This window comes from Gorilla gorilla, chromosome 16 (genome assembly GCF_029281585.2).
Source record: "Gorilla gorilla gorilla isolate KB3781 chromosome 16, NHGRI_mGorGor1-v2.1_pri, whole genome shotgun sequence".
In the NCBI taxonomy this organism is placed as follows: Eukaryota; Metazoa; Chordata; class Mammalia; order Primates; family Hominidae; genus Gorilla; species Gorilla gorilla.
Window position 1 is genome coordinate 78,939,775 of NC_073240.2, and position 19,003 is coordinate 78,958,777.

At 44.4% G+C, this 19,003-nt stretch overlaps 1 protein-coding gene across 2 annotated transcripts in view; it reads right to left on the reverse strand.

The window, feature by feature from the left end:
* TBC1D2B (TBC1 domain family member 2B) overlaps positions 1-19,003 on the reverse strand; it is an 82,532-nt gene that overhangs the window by 46,458 nt on the left and 17,071 nt on the right. For both annotated transcript variants that reach the window (XM_031002319.3, XM_055363912.2), the window contains exons 2-3: positions 12,529-12,682; positions 3,368-3,536 (exon numbers count right to left, since the gene is read on the reverse strand). In XM_031002319.3, the coding sequence (XP_030858179.1) occupies positions 3,368-3,536; positions 12,529-12,682 (323 nt within the window). The remainder of the gene's footprint in view (positions 1-3,367; positions 3,537-12,528; positions 12,683-19,003) is intronic.

Below are 19,003 nucleotides of genomic sequence, written 5' to 3' on the forward strand. Positions count from 1 at the left end.
CCATAATGTTGATAGCATTTCGAATGCATTAAAAAATACAATTTTTGAGCCATTCATTTATAATACAGTAATCTATTTTAGGGTCATTAAAGTCTGTCTGTGCACCTAAGGCATTTTATTTAAAACTTCATAAAGCATGCCATAAGTAAAAACAAACAAAAGAAAAACAAAAAACCATAAACACTTAAGATTCATATGCCAGTCAATAAGCATTAGTGTCTACAGAAAGTGGTCCCAAAAACCTCTGTGAAGAATGGCTGTCATGAGCTGTGCCTCCACCAGCAACAGCAACAACTAACAATCGCCTAGTACTTCCTAAGTGCCAGGGACTGTTCTAAGCAGTTTACACATATGAACTCATCATCATGCTATCAATCTCATGATGTATGATTATTATCTTCATATTACAAATGAGAAACGGAGGCACAGAATATTAAGTAACTTGCCCAAGTTATCCAGCTACTAAGTGGCATAGCTGGGAGTTGAACTCAGGCAGCCTGGTTCTTAATCACTGTGTTACACGGCAAAGGCACAGCTGATAGAAGATAACTCCTACACTAGATTTTTCACCCTGAATGTGATCTGTCAGCTGTGACAGGCAGAAGTGACAGGCGTTCACTTTCCTAGGCAGGAGGCACTCAATCATCATCCATGTTCCTATGCTCAAGGACATGGAAAACACCCAGCATTACAGGTCTATTTCCACCTCATTCCATTATCTCACTTTGAGGGCAGATGACACAGCTTAGGTATGAAAATCTGGCAAACCAACAGTCCCCCAAATGTGTTCTTATGATGAAAGGGGGAAGGAGCACTGGGTCCCCAATTAGGAGACCTGGGTGTGTGTTTCAGCTCGGCCACACACTTGCTATGTGATCTTGAGCAAGTCACTTTACCTCTCTAAGCCTCAACCTTTTAACATGTGGAATGAAGGGAGGCTCTCAGTGGTTTTCTGACACTTTTAGGAGCACAGATCCCTTTCTTTACTGAGAAGCCCAATACTTTGAAACAGAGGAAATCAGCGGTTCTCAAGCTGCAGGTACCTAGGGAAGGCAGCCCCACTGTGCCTCCCGGCTGACCCCCCCCATCCCCTGGGTGCTGGGAGATGACTGGACTTAATCAGATGGCACAGGGCAGACAGGCACATGGTGAGCAGAGGTTCTGGGATGAAGAGGAAGGCACAGAACGGCCGGAACACAGAGGCTCACAAAGTGCTAATACTGGGAAGCAGCTGCCCAAGGAAGAGACTAATGTCATATCGTTGAGAACCTCAAATATCAGACCAAAGAGTTTGGAGCTGCACTTGCAGGCTGAGGGCTATCAGCGATGCTTCTGACGTAGGGAGATGACATGATCAGAGCTGACTGAAGAGAGAAAACAGCAGAAAGCCGATGAATGGGAGCAGAGCAGGACCAAGAAGGTGGGACTGCAGCCACAAGCCAGGATGAGGAAGGAAGGCAGGGCCCACTACAGTGATCACCCTCACAAGTGCTGGTCTTCTGAGGTCTGAGTACCCCTGACATTCAGCTCCAATATAACCTACATATATCCTATATATCCCACTCAGCTTCGATATAAACCTATGCCTTAAAAACTAAAAACACACAGAAAATAACTTTATCATACTGAATTCAACCACGAAGGTACAAAAAAGAAAGCAGTTACAGCAAAGAGGCTACTTTTTAAAACAGTGTGTCCTTGGATGGTAGCTTCTAAGAACACCCCAGCCCCATCCTCAAAAACCAGTGGGACCCCTTATGGAGCTCAGCTGGCCAACCGCATAGTGACCACTGGCTTGGACTCTACAGGACAGCAAGAAACTTCCAAGTCTCCCACAACACACTGCCACTACAACCTTTCTCTTTTTTCATTTTTTCTTTTTTTTGAGACAGGGTTTCACCCCGTTGCCCAGGCTGGAGTGCAGTGATGCGAACTCAGCTCACTGCAGCCTCGACCTCTTGGCCTCAAGTGATTTTCCCACCTCAGCCTCCAAGTAGTTGGGACCGCAGGCATGCACCACCACCCCCAGCTAATGGATAAACAAAATATGGCACATTCATATATGGGAATATTATTTGGCCATAAAAGGAAATGAAGCACTGATAGTTGCTACAACATGGATGAATCTTGAAATATTATGCTAACGGAAAGAAGCCAGACACAAAGGTATGCACGGTGCCATTTATATGAAATGTCCACAATAAACAAATTCATAAGCCAGGGGCAGTGGCTCATGTAATCCCAGCACTTTGGGAGGCCAAGGTAGGATTGCTTGAGCCCAGAAGTTGAGACCAGCCCGTCCAAGATAGAGAGACCCCTGTCTGTACAAAATAAATAAATAAATAAATAAAATATTAGCCGGGCATGGTGGTGCACACCTGTAGTCCCAGCTACTCTGGAAGCTGAGGTAGGAGGATCGCTTCGTTCAAGGCTGCAGTGAGCCATGAACCACGCAACTGCATGCCAGCCTGAGTAACAGAACAAGACCTTGTCTTAAAAAAAAAAAACCCCACCAAAAAACAAATTCATAGATACAGAAAGTTGATTAGGAGTTGCCTACGGCTGAGGGTTGACAGAGGAGAAGGGGTTGGGGGAAATGAGAAGGAATTGCTAATGTAATGAGTTTCTTTTTGGATCGATGAAAACATTTAAAAACTGATTGTGGTGATGGAAGCACAACTCTGTGAATATACCAAAAATCATTGAATTGTACATTTTAAATGGGTGAATTGTACAGTGTGTGAATTGTATCTCAATAAAGTTCTTCTTTAAAAAACAAGTCAACCATAGTGGCACATGCCTGTAGTCCCAACTACTCAAGAGGCTGAGGCAGGAGGATCACTTGAGCCCAGGACTTGAGACCAACCTGGGCAACACAGCAAGACCTCATCTCATAAAAACCAAACAAACAAACAAAAACCAACCCACCTCTACTCTCACTAGCCCATGCACAAACAGAGAATGGAAATCCAGAGCACAGGACGTGGCCAGCCTAGTGTCTTGGAGAGGGGACTAGGCCCTAGGCACAAGAAGCCCCAGCTCTGCAGCCTGGAAGAATCGTGACCTCAGACACATACTCTCCTTCAGCCAGTTTCAGTCTCTGTAAAATGTCAGCCATATGACCTACTTCACAGAGTTGAGCAATTACATTAAACCGTTTAAGTGTGAAACTGTTTGGCATAGTGTCAGACACAGAATAAGCATGTAATACAAGCTAAAACCACAATGATCTATGGGAAAGTATGATGTAAACAACAAAGGCCTTTGTAAGTGTAAGATAGTTTTATAACTTCATTTATAAAATTATAACATACATTATCAGAAACAACCCATTTTCAATTTCATATGCTGCTTTCTAAAGACTCACTTGAGCTCATTGCCCCACTGTTTCAAAGAGTAAAAATTAATGGAATTTGGATGCCCTGGGGCGGGCTGATTTGCAGCTTGTTCTCCCACCAGCTCTCCAGGCACAGTCTCCACAGCTAGGACATTTCTGGCTTTTTCTGCAGAAGCATTTGGGTGTGGGTAAATTAAATCTGAAAAAAAAGGTAAACAAATGTCAGTTACTCAAAGCTTCCACACGAAACTTGACATCCCACATAAAACACTGACTTGACATACTATATAAAAATCTAAACTATGTAATAGTATATTTTTAATGTATACTACATAAAAACATAATCTGTGGGTAACTCTGACGTTCTGAAACCATCTTCATCTAAACAGATCCATGTTTCTCAAAGGAAGGTTGTGACATGCCTCAAACCACCAAGTATTAACAGTGTTGGCCCAGAGAAAGCCAAGGCTAGAATTTTCCTCCAGTACTGCAGACCAATAACCCTCACCATAAACCCGTCATCAAAGTCCAATCACCTGTACTGATAAGAAACAATTTCCAGGATAAACTGCTATATAAGAAAAGCAAGGTGCAGATCAGATTATACAAGGGTCCCTTTTCTCTAAGAAAGTGGGAGAAATACAAATATAAATGTATTTGCTTGTAGAGAGTGACACTGAAAAAATAAAGTTTGCACATCACAGAATAGCAGTTCAGTAAATTCACAAGCAAACATACTGATGCTAAAGCATGATGAAACTTCACAACACATCTTTAAAATGTAAACTTTTGAAATAGTTAAGGTGGAAATGATATGATGGTCAGGATTTACTTCAAAATAGCAATATTTTGTTACTTAACAAATACATAGTAATATTTGCTTCAGGTAACATGTTATTTGCTTGAAAATAACAAAGCAGGGTATCAATGAAACGAGGGGTAATTACTGTTCCAACTACCTAATAAACCTAGAGGTAATATTATGTTATTCTTCGTATATGTTTAAAATTTCCCATAATAAAAAGTTACTTAAAATTTTTTTTGTTTTTGATAAAAACATTTTTCTTTTTTTTTCCCCCATAGACGGAGTTTTGCTCGTTGCCCAGGATGGAATGCAATGGTGCAGTCTCCGCTCACTGCAACCTCCTCCTCCCGGGTTCAAGCGATTCTTCTGCCTCAGCCTCCCAAGTAGCTGGGATTACAGGCACCCGGCACCACACCTGGCTAATTTTTGTATTTTTAGTACAGACGAGGTTTCACCATGTTGGCCAGGCTGGTCGCAAACTCCTGACCTCAGGTGATCCACCCGCCTCGGCCTCCCAAAGTGCTGGGATTATAGGCGTGAGCCACTGTGCCCGGCTGATAAAAACATTTCTAACTACAAATACTTTGTATTCTTCCAAATAACATAATCTGCACTGGTATTTCAGTGGTAGAATTATCCCATGCCGAATGGCATAATCTCTCTGAGAATAGGACATGCTTATAAACAGAATTCAATATTACTTTACAATAATCAATTTGATCTACACTTCTTTTTAAAATATCTCTATATCAACAAAATCAACCACCTCTTTCTGTGAAATCAGAATTGACTGCTGACCACTGATATTCAAGAAAAATTCTTTTCTCTTTTTTTTTTTGAGATAGGGTCTCAGTGAACACGACTCACTGCAGCCTCAACCTCCTAGGCTCATGCAGTCCTCTTGCTTCAGCCTACCAAGTAGCTGGGACTACAGGCATGCACGATGCCCAGCTAATTTTTGTATTTTTTTTTTTTTTTTTTTGTAGAGACAGGGTTTGCCATATTGCCCAAGCTAGTCTTGAATGCCTGGGTTCAAGCAATTCTTCCACCTTGGCGTCCCAAAGTGCTGGGAATACAGGCATAAGCCACTGTACCCAGCCAAGAAAAATTCGTTTCTAATCAGAGAAGCACACAATCGGAGTCAGCAAGAACAGGTCTCTGGTAAAGGTCACTGAGCACTGGTAAAGGAAACAGAGAGCAGGCATTCCCGGGCTGCGCGGGCTTGGAGAGCAACGTCCTGAATGCCGCATGATGGACCTTGCACTGTGTAGGCAGGTTCTGACTTGACCACAATCAGTGTAGGAAGGGCTTCAAGAACACACTGGGGAAGTATCTTGGGCATGGCATGGGTAAACAAGTGCTGTGTATCTATCAGGGTAATTTGGCTCTGGCCAGGAGAGTCAATGCATGGCTTACAGTAGGGTTCTGACTAAGAAAAGCAAGACGGTGTGCTGGGAACAGAAGAATTACAGACTTGGTAACAGAGTATACACTTTTTTTTTTTTTTTTGAGACTGGGTCTCACTCTGTCACTAAGGCCTGGAGTGCAGTGGTGTGATCACGGCTCACTGCAGCCTCTTGAGTCAAGAGGCAAGAAGTTACAAATAACCACAGATTGCCAGTTCTTGGTTTTACTATCATATATTAAGCACTAGGCACTGAGGGCACAACAACCAATGAGACAGAGCTTTCCCCGTAAAGGAGAACACATCCAGGAGAGAGACATAAGTAAAACAGTAACATGTCAAGCTCCAAGTCACCACAGAATAAATACATTGAGTCGTTGGGATCCAGACCCTTCCTCTGAGTCTTAGGGTTCCAGGAGATGCCTGGGGGACTTCTAGAGGGATAAGAGGATGGGGGCCCCATGCTCAGCTTCATCCTCAGCAGTTCCTCTCTTCACTCTTTTATATACTGGGGTTGCCTTTAAGATTTCATTTGGAAAAGAGGTTCCAGTAAACAAAAGAAAAAAAAGTTCAAACACCACTAATCCAGTCCAGTCTCCCTACCTACTTTCTCCATCAGGACACTAGAGTCCAGAGCCAGGGCCAGAAACCAGACACCTGCCCCTGCAGTATACAAATATTGCAAGGCAGGTAGAGATGAGTGTACCTACTAGAGGAGAGCACAGTGTCTGGAGTGGGGGGCAGGGGGTGCTCAATGTTGGTGACAGCATGTGTCAGTCTACAGGCACATGGGGTAAAGGCGCAGCTCAAACTCCTTTACTTCATAGGCTGGTCTTAAAATCATCATCACAATTCTAAGCCAAGTCAGGAAATAAACACAACAAACTGTACAGACTTCTGTTACAGGCTGAGTCCAGCCTGTTCTTCCTGTGTGGGCTAGTAGCAAGGTGATGAACGGCCCCTCTGCGAGATTGGACTGTCAAATGCTCATGTGGCAAAGTGCCTATTACCAAGAAAACCCCAGGCCTTGCAGCAACCCACAGCCCATACTGGAAATACTTCCTCAGGAACTCAGAGGCCCCAAGGAGGGGTGGAGAAAAGGGACCAGAGACCAGGGAGGAACATGTTGGAGGAAAATTTCTAAAAGTAATTATCTGACTTGAAAAAGAAGCTCTTTTCCAGCTTAATACATTTTTGCTGTTACTGTTATTTTTGTCTGGTTTTTGGTTTTTAAGAGACCACGTGAGATTTACTTAATGAAAAGCAGAGCTGCTGGCTTCTCCTCAATACATGTCCTAACATTAGCATGCAGGGAACCGCCTCAAGGAGGACACTAAGGAAAAACACAAACTAGGACATGGCAACATTTCCTCGAAGATTTTAAGAGGCTGGACTGGTGTTCATGAAAATGTCTTTTGTCTTACAGCTTCAGTGGGGAAAGAAAGTCTGTGCCTGACGGTTTTTGGTGTTTAGACCTCTGTCTTTTTTAAACATTTTCAAATGCCTAAATGAAAACTGAGGGAGTTTCCAACTGCATTGTTCCCATTTCCTAGGTTCTGATTCCAGCACTGCCTCTAAATCCAGTGTGACCCCGGGCAGTCTCAGCCTCCCTGGTCTCCAAGAGCCCTTCCCACTTACTGCATTCTAACACATGATGCTCAAAGTCTCCTCCTAATGGGACTCCCCGCACAGGGGTGGCTCCTGCCTACAACCGGACTGCCTCAGTGAGTCTTCCCTCTCCTCTCCTGCTGTCTCAGTCAGGCCTAGGTGCTCCGCCAGCAACCTCTGCAGAGCACAGAACTGTGTACAGTGGGAGAATTCTCATAAAACTCAACCCAGGCTTGCAGCTGCATCCAAGAAAGGAGAAAAGAACACTGGGAAAGGGTTGTACCCATATGCATCAAAGCACACAGCAAACGAAAGTCTGGGTGTCAACACTGGGAGTTGGAGGAAGACAGGGTGCGCTTAATCTGAAAAAAAATTTTTTATTTATCAATGTGAGTTTTAATACAGATTGTGAAGGACCCAGTCAGGAGGAATAGAAATATCTTCCAAGTGAGGACATAGCATGCATCTAAGTATCAGAAAAAAGGGGCAGCCAACCACCAGGTCCTGAGAGGCCCCAGGATGGGCCAGTCCATATGTCTGGTTAATTGCTCATCTGCCTGTCCCCTACCCCCATCAAGGACACAACTCTGTGAGAACTGAACCTCTATCTGATTTGCTAACAGCTGCATATCCAACACCTAGCATAGAGGAGTGACTTAATAAATATTGGTTAAATGACCAAATTAATCCATAAAAGACAAGAACTTGCTAACATGGCATGGGAGAAAAGGCCAATTGGGCAGAAGGCAGCAAAGGCCCCTGCAGTTCTTGAGTGGGTTTATACTCATCATACTTCCTGACTTTCCTCTCTCCTGCCACCTTGCCTCTGACAGATGCCCTGAATTGGGGTGGGGGTTTCCCTGGGGTGGGGGTTTCCCTCTTTTCCTTTCCCATTCCTCCCTGTTCTCCTGCAATCTGGCTCAGCCACCACCCCGCCCCCATTCACAGCCACATCAATCCCTGTATTCACCTGCACCAAGTCCCACCAAATCTAGGCTGAGGATGTCTCTGCTGACACCAAATTGCAAGCCTGTTCCAGATAGACTCCTTTCCGACCCTCTCTAGCGGGCTCCTCCGAGACAGAACTGCAATCTAACCCCACTCAGCATCTCCCTCACATCCTCCCTCCCACAGTCACATTCTTTCACAACCTGACTTTCACAGAACATTCAAACCAGAAGGAACCTGGTTCAGAGAGCATCTTGCTTTACAGATGGGGAAATTATGATGTGCTCAAGGTCCCATAAGCTCTCCCCATGCTGCCTCTCAGATACAACACTGGTAACTACCATGACTGATACTTCACAAGAACGCATGGTATTTTGCAGCATTTTACAAGGATTACACAAAAGCACAGCTTCCTTGATCTCTGTATGGAATCACGACATTAAAGGATGATGTGTAATTCCTGTGGCACTGCCAACGTGGGGCCTGCATTCCACCTGATGGCTTTCCTTCTGGCAGCTCTCTACACCCTGCATCCTGCACCGAGAGCACTGCTCAGGCTGCCTGAGGACTGAAAGTTACAGCTACTCCTCCCACGCCATCCCCTTGCACACAAGCTGTTAAAAGTGTAACAGTTCAACTAACCAATGCAGCTGCTTCAGGGGAGGAAATGTGTGGTCATCCTTCAAACTGTCTTCACAATACAATTTTCTGCAAGAAATACCATCCATATTCAAACAGGCACTTGGGCATCTGAGCCTGTTATGACCACGAGTGCTTTAGTACTCATGAACTTTCAAAAAGTTTTTTAAAAAAGCAGGGTGTTGTTATCCCTGGCTTGTTTTCTGATTAGTTTATGTGGGAAATGAAGTAAATGGAATGTGCTAGACATACATCCTGTAATGAGGCTATTAGCCATTTATGGGCACCTCCTTTGGGTTCTAGCTACCTCATTCTCAACAGCTATAAAGGTTTATAGACACCTGATTGTATCTTTATGCAAATTACTCTTTTGTATTGAAACTAGGTCTTTATCTATCCAGACACAGAAGACAATGTAGAATGGTATTTGAGGCATGGCATGCCTTCAGAGGGCAGGCTACAAAATAGAGGGCAGACAGAACAGATATTGACTAATAATAAAGCTGCAAGTTCCAATCACACAAGAAAGTCTCTTACTCAACACAGATTCTAGAAAAAAAATTAATGTAAGCAACTATGTGACAGTGCTGGCTCCTTAATGAATATTCAATCCAGCTTTTCCTTACTTATAGACCTTGGTTTTGATCGTGGCCATATGCTCAGCTAAAATACTTGGCTTCCCAGACTCCTTCCAGCTAGGAATGGCCATATGACAGTTCCAGCTAATGATGCATAAGCCACAGGTTTCTGGGAAAGCATTCTCCTTTTTGATGTAAATGCCACCCCCAGGGGCAGCTAGCATGAGCAGGAAAGCTAATACACTCTAGCAATGGAAAATACAGAGTCAGAGACAGCTTGGGCCCTTCAGTGGCACTAGTGAGTAGCTATGCCAGCCATAAACTGCTTATCATGTGAGACAAATTACTCCCTATGTGTAAGTCCTTATTAGTAAGGTTTCCTGTTAATTACAACTAAACATAATGCTAACCCTTTCAAAATGATATCATCTCATATATATGTATACTATATATATGTGTATATACACATACGTATGGCTCTTTACACTTAACAATGCAGTTTCCCATTTGATCTTTATAACAACTATGAAAGAGGGTGAACAAACTTCAATTCCCAGAGCCACAGTTTCCTAACCCTGTACTACAGGATACGTGACTTACTTAAGAGTCTGACAACTAGTAAATATCCCCGAGACTCACAGGCCCACAGGGCTTCTTCCACCAGGTAGAGCTGCCTTCTAAGATATACAACTAGCTATCAGTGCAAAATGTTAATCCCCTATATCTTTCTCCATATTGACTTTAGGTGCTAGGAGGGTCCTGATGGGTGACGCCCACTAGACTACAAACCAAAATGTTCCAAACAACTGGGTGACTACGAGACAATACTAGGAAAAGTTTTATTTTTAATGCAAATCAGTTATAAAAACATTTTTCTTTAATTCTTACTAGAGTAGGCTAAGCTGAGCAGATAACGACAAGCATGGCTTTAGAAACTTCACAGAGCACTGCCATATAACACATCACAATTTATCTTCGAACCAGATTTTATCTCTGACGATAAAACAAAAGGGGCTAAAATACAGCCTTTTCTTCTTGACTTCCTGCTTTAGATTTTTTGACTTCCTGAACCATTATAGTCTCACATACTGCTCTGGGGCCCAAAGTTTCATTCCTTGTTCTTAGAAGCTATCTAAAAATTAATAGAAATCTAATGTTACAGTCATTTCTATCTATAAAATCTTCAAAGGCACTCCACTGCTCTTAGGTTAAAGTCCAAAATCCCAAGACCAGCAGTCTAGGCTCTCCCCCAGCTCTGGCTCTGGGTCCCGGGTGTGCCCCCAGGTTCAGCTCGCTCCCCACAACTGCTTCCAGCCAGTAGCCATCCTGACCGCAGCTCTGGGAAGGCACCGCAGTTCAGCCCTGTCATCTGACTCCCCTCCTCTCTACCTAGCTAGTTCCTGGCCATCCTCCAGGCCTTGGCTTAGATGCACTTCCTCAGAGAGGCCCTAACTGCCAGAAACTATGCACAGCCCACTTACAGCCCATGGTACCAGCATGCACCCTTCCCTCACATTTCTCTCATTTTTTCTCTGCACAACCACCCTGCTTGACTAGAAATTCTGTGAGGAGAGGGACAAAGCTCATCTTGAGTGCTGACTTTGCTGAATGAATGAGTAAATGTCAGATGGCATTTACTCAAATGCTAAATTCCATATCTGGAGTCCCCAAATCAAAGGAGGAGAAACAAATATGGGCTTCAGATGTTTTCTCTGGCTCTCCAATCACAGCATTTTGGCTTAGAAGGAGGAAGGACAGCTGTTATAAAGAGACTATAGGGCTAGGCACTACTTCTTTGTCCTCCTTTCGGTTTAATATCCCTGAGTCTTTGCTAGAAAGAAGCACTTGGTGCCCTCAGAACAAAGGAACTGAGGCAAATCAAGCACCTCCTGTGCCAAAGGCACTGGCTATGCTCATGAACACCGCCTGTTCCCACAGGGTTTCCAAATGTTCCAAGTGACTGAGACACTCAGTTAGGAGCTCCTTTTGAGATGAAAAGCACTATAAGACTGGCTTTCAAAACAACTCAGTTAACAGTGACTCGACCCTGAACTAAACATAAGGGGGCATAAAGTTGAAAATAAAGGCATGATCTCAGAACCTGGAATAGTCAGAGCGCTAAGACAGTCGTGAAAGTGACTCAAAAACTCTCACAGAAAATGTATCAATAGGTACAAAGCATATATAGTAATTTATCACTGATAAGAGGGTTAACCTGCTGAAAAATACTGGGACAAGTAAAAATAAGACTGACAAATTTGGAGATGAAAAATTCATCTAAGAATGCCTTTGTTTCTGGAGTAAATCAGCCACACGTGCCAACACCATCCTTGGTGGGACAGGCAACTCGGATGCAGCCCTGTGTTCTGCTGAGCAGAGGGTCCCACGGGTTTTAGGAAGTGAAGAAATCTCTTTATGAAACTGTTAGAACTAGTCCTTACTGTTGTCTACTCCTTTTAATGTACGCTCCGTGTGTCTTCCAAAAATACTAATACAATGGCCTGGGCTTTTTAGACCTTACTTCAGAGCTCAGGAGGCTGTTTTGTTTGTTTGTTTGTTTTTCTGGATGTGTTATTTTCCCTGTATGAAGAGTGGGGGCCAAAAAACAGTCCCATCTCCACAATCTTTGCAGTGGGGTAGGATGGGCAGCAAATAATTGTTGTTCTGTTCTTTCTAGAGGTTATCTCCATGCTGCAAATGGCCAGGGATTACCCTGAGTTATAGAAATGCCATGAATCCAGGATAGAATGAAATCAATGTTTGAAGGTTAAAGTCTTCCTAAGAAACACTAGAGAATTACAAGTGGAATGTTCTGAGAATACCTTCCTAGTGTATACAAACACCTGTCAATCTTGGCAAGTCTGCCCAAGCATGACTATCTAGGCATGAGTGCTTCATCATTAGGTGTAGTAGAAAGGCTGGCCCTGCAGTCAGAACTAGACTTACAGCGCCACAACTTACCACATGCTGACCTTAGTCGTATCTTCCATATGCTTGGCACTGGCCTTGCCTGATTCCAAGGCTGTCACTGGGCTTGCATAAGCTTTGTACATGGAGGCGCTGGGTAACTGTGGAATGCTGTCCACTCATAAGGTAGCATCATTATTATTTTCTTTCTAAATTCATTTTCATTCACTGCTAAGTTCATGTGTGGTATCGAATGGCTTACACAAAGAACTGACCCAGCTCCCCTTTATTTCTGCCTTACCAGTGTTATCTCTGGCTACAAGACCCTTAGGAAAATCCCCGGGAGTTGGAGAGGTCCTGCTGTCCCACTTGACCATGTCAAGACTGTTACAATATTCCCATCTCTTCTGCTGAAGCTCCTGTAACCAGTAAGTCATGAGTTGACGATTGGGAGCCTAGAAAGAGGGAGGGGAAAAACATGTTATGGCCACCAGTAATATGAAGAGCTTAAAAAATATTATGTCTCATGAGTAGACTGTTCAGCTTGCCATGTTAGAGTTAAGATGAACAGATCAAGGAAACTTCAGTTACAAGATTAGTAGCTTTTGCTCATGATGAGTTGGTCAAGCAAATAGCAATTGTAACATGAAGAACTGAACCCAATTAACAAGAAGTCTTTTTAAATTCTAAAATTAAAGAATAATGCAGTATAACATTTTCCTCAAAACCATTTAGGAAGATATGATAATACTGCTGCTCTTTTACTCTGAGCAACCACAAATTCCATCTTCAGAAATAAAATCTGACATAGGTATGAAAGACAGCCTTGCCAAATCACATCAAATAATGATATTTAAACTCCATCAGCATCTGAGAGTATACAAAGAAAACTGCAGACTAAAAACTAGCTGGCACTCCTATTAAAATGGCTAATATTTCAAAAAGTTGACAATGCCAAGTGCTGACAAGGGTGCAGGGCAGCTAGTACTTTCATAAGCTGCAGGTGGAATGCAACATGGTGCAGCTACTTTAGAAAACAGTTTGGCAATTCCTTATAAAGTTAAACATACACTTACCAAGTAACCTGGCAAGCCCATCCCTACATATCCACTCAAGAGGAATGAAAACATATTCACACAAAGACCTGTATGTGAATGTTTATAGAGGTTTTATTCATAATTGCCAAAAAAAATGAGAACTTTGTCTGGAGAAAGGATTTAAAAAAACTGTGGTACATCTATACAATAATATACTATTTAGCAATAAAAAGGAGCACACTATTGATTCCTACTACATGGATAAATATTAAATGCATATTGCCAAGTGAAAGAAGCTTGACCCAAACGGTTATATACTGTATGATGCCACTTATGTAACACCCTGAAAAGGCAAAATTGTCAGGACAGAAAACAAATCTGTGGTTGCCAGGGCTTGGCAGGGAGGGGAGCAGCTGACTACAAAGTGGCAGCACAAGAATTTGTGGGTGACAGAACTGCTATGTATCATGGTTCTGGTGGTAAAGTCAAGATTCTACACATTTGTCCAAAATCACAGAATTGTATACACAAAGAGTGAATATCATTAAAAAAAATCAACCAAGATGGGGGAGAGGACCCAGAACAATGAACCTAAATATAAATAAACTAGACTGCAGGTATGGGTCAAGGTCTCCAGGCTGCCCCCAGCAAAGGAGTCCCAAGAAGAAGGAAAGCTGCCATGACACGATTATGGGAACTTCATCAACACTGGCATCCAGTGACATGTGCAGACATCAGACACAGTGGTTCCCAAGATCAGAGGCAGTGAAGAAAATGGCTCTGCAGGCCTGACAGCAAGGGATAGCCCTAGACCAAACTACTACTACCTACAAGCAAAGGATAACCTGTGGGTGCTGTGGCCACAACCTGGGTCTTTTTAGTGATACTTGCATACCTGGCCCCAGTTAAAGAAAAGGATCTTTGGGTATTTTCATTACAGGATCTTTGGGTATTTTACAGAAAGTTCTTCCAACTATACCAGCCAAGTTGCCATTTCATCCATTCATTTAACCAACATTTGCTGAGCACCTATCAGGTACCCAGACCTGGGGCCTGGCCTAGTGGGAAAGACAGGAAAAAACAACCAGTAGTTTCCACGTTGCATTAAGTGCTATGACAGAAAGCAGAGCAGGTGACGCGGGGCTGGCGTGACTGGAGAGCACTGGGGAAGGACACATAGCCAAAGAGGGGAGGTGCAGCAAAGGACAAGGTACTCAAAGTTCAGGACACCTGCCATAGGCAGGTTCAAAAGCTTCAAAGTATAGGTTTAATGTCTATCTTCTCCAAGAAACAAACTCCAAGTTGTCTCCATTTCTCTAGCATCTAGCTCAGCGTCAGGCACATAGTAGGTCAGTATTTACTGAATACATATATGAAGGAATAAGTGAATGAATGAATAATCAGAAAATGATACAGGAGAACTTGGTCTTAAAGAGGAAGCAGGCAGTGGCCAGAGGAAAAGAGATTCCAGGGAGAGAGAGAAGTGTCTACAAAAGCACAAAGGTCAGAGAGCAGGAGTGAGGTGAGGTCAGTGAGTGGCAAGGACCTGGCCCTGAAGGGACTTGTGTGCCTTCCTAAAGAGATGGAATGGGGAACTTAGCAGGGCACTGACATTATTAGACAAAGGTACTGCTGGTGAAAATGGTGGTGAGGGAAAGGCAGGTGCACAGTTTGCATAGGAGGAGATTAGTTCAGGCCAGAGGCCGTGAGCCCACTTGAGAGATCCATGAATTGCAGCCTGGAGTTTGGGAGGCAGGCTGGTTACAGTGCAGACACAGGAGCTCAGCCTGGCCCTGGGGCGGGGCAAAGAGCACACAAGCATTTCCACAGGAAGGGAGAGGAGAGTCACTAGGCAAGTCAGGAACTGAGAGACACAACCAGAGCCAAATTCAGAGCCCAAAGCCCACCCAGTCCTCCTCTTTTTTTTTTTTTTTTTTGCAGATGAGGGGACAGAGGCCCAGAAAGGGAAGTGACTTGTCTAGGTCATACAGGGAGTCAATACTGTGAGCCCAGTCTGCCAAACCCCCCACCCTTAGAGGCAAGTGTGTGTTTGGGTGGGGGAATGTGCGTGTCTGGTCCTCCCACCAGCTCCCTGACTACCTGGCCCCTCCATCCCCATGCCACAGGTGAGCTAAGCACCCTGGGAGCCTTCTGCTCCAGCCAGGGAGGTGCCCAGACACTTCCTCTTGTTCAGCCTGCATATGCAGCTGTGTTTCTATTTATGCTCGGGAGCCACAGGCTGCTAGAGAAGCTGGCACATACTCACTAGGGCATATCTGAACCAACCTCTCCAGCTGCCTCTGACAATGCAGGCACCATGAAAAATCTGCTTTTTACAAGAAATCCTTTTCACTTTAAATCTTTGAGTATTAAATGTAACTGGGAAACAATCAGTAACCTCTGAGTCATCTCTCACTAAATTCCCGGGGCAAAACTTTTAGATCACATGCTTTCAATGACTGATATTTTATCATATTGTAGAAATTTGGTCAATAAGATGGGCAAAATCTGGTTAACAAGCCAGTTAATCAAGACACTGATTAACTGGGTTTGTGTCCTTTCGAAAAAAAAACCTAGACAGGCTGGTATGGTGGCTCACACCTGTAATCTCAGCACTTTGGGAGGCCGAGGCGGGCGGATCACCTGAGGTCAGGAGTTCGAGACCAGCCTGGCCAACAAGGTGAAACCCCGTCTCTACTAAAAGTATTTTTAAAAATTAGCCAGGCGTGGTGGTGGGTGCCCATAATCCCAGCTACTTGGGAGGCTGAGGCAGGAGAACTGCTTGAACCCAGGAAACGGAGGTTGCAGTGAGCCGACACAGTGCCACTGCACTCCAGCCTGGGCGACAGTGAGACTCTGTCTCAAAGAAAAAAAAAAATCTAGAGATCACTAGAAGACTTTTGACTTCAATCCCCAATTAGCTAGTAAAAGGCTGGGGGCCAGACGGTCTGAAATGGCTCTGGGGCATGTGCTTTGACAGAAAAGCCCCAAAGGGCCTTTTCTGAAGACAGCTGAAACCCAAAGACAGAAACACACACAGGTTCTAAGACTGAGCACCACTAAAAGTACAACACAGCAAAATCAGCAGAAATCCAAAAAGCCTCTGCGTTTTTTATCTGGTATCTTTTAGCAAAGGACTAAATGGAGATTCGGCTCAGGCCTAATTAAATGTATAATCACAAACCAGCCTCTTTATCGCCCCAGTTCCAGGAAATTGGTTCAGATCTGCCCTGTACCAACACAGTAGCCTAGCCAGACGTGACTACTGAGCACATAAGAGATGGCCAGTGCCACATAAAATCTTTTGGATACACTGAATAAATACAATAGTATTAAAATTAATTTTACTGGTTTAATGTGGCTAATTGAAAATTTAAAAGTATATATGTGGCTCACATCTTATCTTTACTGAACAGTGCTGGTCTACACTACAATGGCAAATATATTCCATTTTGAGAGCCAAGGTTGGTGGGAGATCTGGCTTGGCAGGAAACAGTACCTCAGGATTATAACATAAGCCAAGGGCATGGGGTCCATGGGGGTGTGGGGCAGCCAACACCATTGCCCTTCTACAGCACTTTACAACTCAAGATAACTTCTCTCTTTAAACAGGCGTCTCCATATCTCCAACCACCCCATGGTCCATTAATGTCCAAGGAGAGGCCAACATTCTTTAGGAACCCAGGCATCTGCTGGTCTGGCCCCAGCTATAGTGCCTTTATTCAGTGCTCCGAAAGTGGTGCGAGTAGGACCTTTGAGTGATCTGGCTGCACAGACAACACCTTGCTAGGTCTATCACCAGGAGTTCCCTCCGCTGAGCCTCAGCTCAGCTGGTGACGATGAGCCAGTCAGCGCAGAAGCTAACGGCCAGGACCACACAGCATTCACCAAAGACACGCCCGCCGGAGGAGTGAGGACCGGGAAGGATCACCATCTGCCCCCCACCCCTCAGAATGACCAAAATGCTGTGGTCCCAAGTTCTGGAGAGCCAGACAGGCATTCCACTCATGCTAGAAGAAACAGTGACAAGGCAGAGCTCCACAGATCAGCAGAGAATTGGGAGCCGATGCCAGGCAAGCACCCAGCAAGAAGCCAGGTGCTGGTGTGTGCTGTCTGATGCCTTACCCAGGCCAGCTCCTGAGTCTCCCCTAACACCAGTCTCTCCAGCTCCTTCCTCCTCACCCTTCAAGGTCCAATGCAAAGGGCACCTCTTCAGCGCAGGTTTCCCTGACCTGGGTGTGCATTTTGTCTCCCCTAACACCAGTCTCCTCAGCTCCTTCCTACTCACCCTTCAAGATCCAATGCAAAGGCCACCTCTTCAGAGCAGGCTTCCCTGATCTGGGTGTACATTTTGTCTCCATTCTCTGAATAGGGAGCTCGGAGAATCTGGTAGCCCAGGTAACCCTCCCATGGAGGTGAGGGCACTCCCTGCGTGTTCCTCACTAACCCGAGTTCCTTAAAGGCAGAGACCAGACCTGCTGGTCTCAATACGATCCAAGATGCCTTGCACAGTGTCCTGAATATAAACACTCAAATATCTGACTCATCCTCTCATGTTCAATTGTTGCTACTTCCTCAACACTGCTGAAATCCCAGGTCAAATATGGCACCAATCCCAATATGAGACCAAGCTGAACATCTTGGAAAGCCATTGTAGTTGTCTCCTACATGGCTGCATGAACGTCCTGGGTGAGGGAGAGGGGCAGACAAGGATTGGGTGGGCACAATTCTACATGACAGCCATCTGCTGCCTTGGGGTGCCAAGTCATGAGGCACCAGCTCGGAGAATAAAAGCAAGCCATCCACATTCTGCTTGAGGTGGGAATGCAGTCCTTGACAGCTGGCTGAGAAGTACCATGTGATGCCCCAGCTGCTCCCACAAGCTGCTGTCCCCAGGTCTCCAGTAGCTCAAAACCCAGAAGCCCACTCTTGTGTGAGACAGGCCCTGGCCACCTGTTCCTCCTCTTGGGCCCCAGAGACTCCCCTCAGCCTCCCACCAGCTCTCAACTTGATGCTTAGACAAGTCCCACAATAAAGTTGTTTGATTACAAGTTAACTGATTTCAATACATGTATATTATGGGCCCACTCTCAGCAGGAAGTACATGATTGTGAGGACAGGGGCTGGAGTAGCAACCCAGCAGCATCTACAGGGAGTCGGGTCTCATCATCTCCACTAAACAACAAGTTTATCTAAGCTTTTATTCCCTTTGGTAAACAATGTCCACCTATCAAAATTTATCACATTTTAGAAGCTATAATAATGTTCGCATTCTTTGACCCACAATTCTATTCCTGGGAATGTAGCTAAAGTAGTCCAAAAGAGGAAAAAGGCACAACACCATGTACATAAAGTGTTCATTTGCTTGACAAATGTTTATTAAGAGCCTAACTTGGGCCAAGTCCAGTAGTTAGCACTAAGAATACAGAACTGGATGAGATCTGGTTAATTCCTACCTCTGAGATATTCACCGCAAGCAAACATTTTCCTTTATGCCAACAATAAACAGTGGGAAACAAGTTTATAATTATAATCAACATAAAATGCCCAGGTATCCAATTAAGAAATCCAGAGGCCAGGCGCAGTGGCTCATGCCAGTAATCTTAGCCCTTTGGGAGGCCCAGGTGGGTGAATCACTTGGGCTCAGGAGTTTGAGACCAGCCTGAGCAACATGGTGAAACCACATCACTACAAAAAAAAAAAAAAAAAAAAAAATTAGCCAGGCATGGTGGCGTGTGC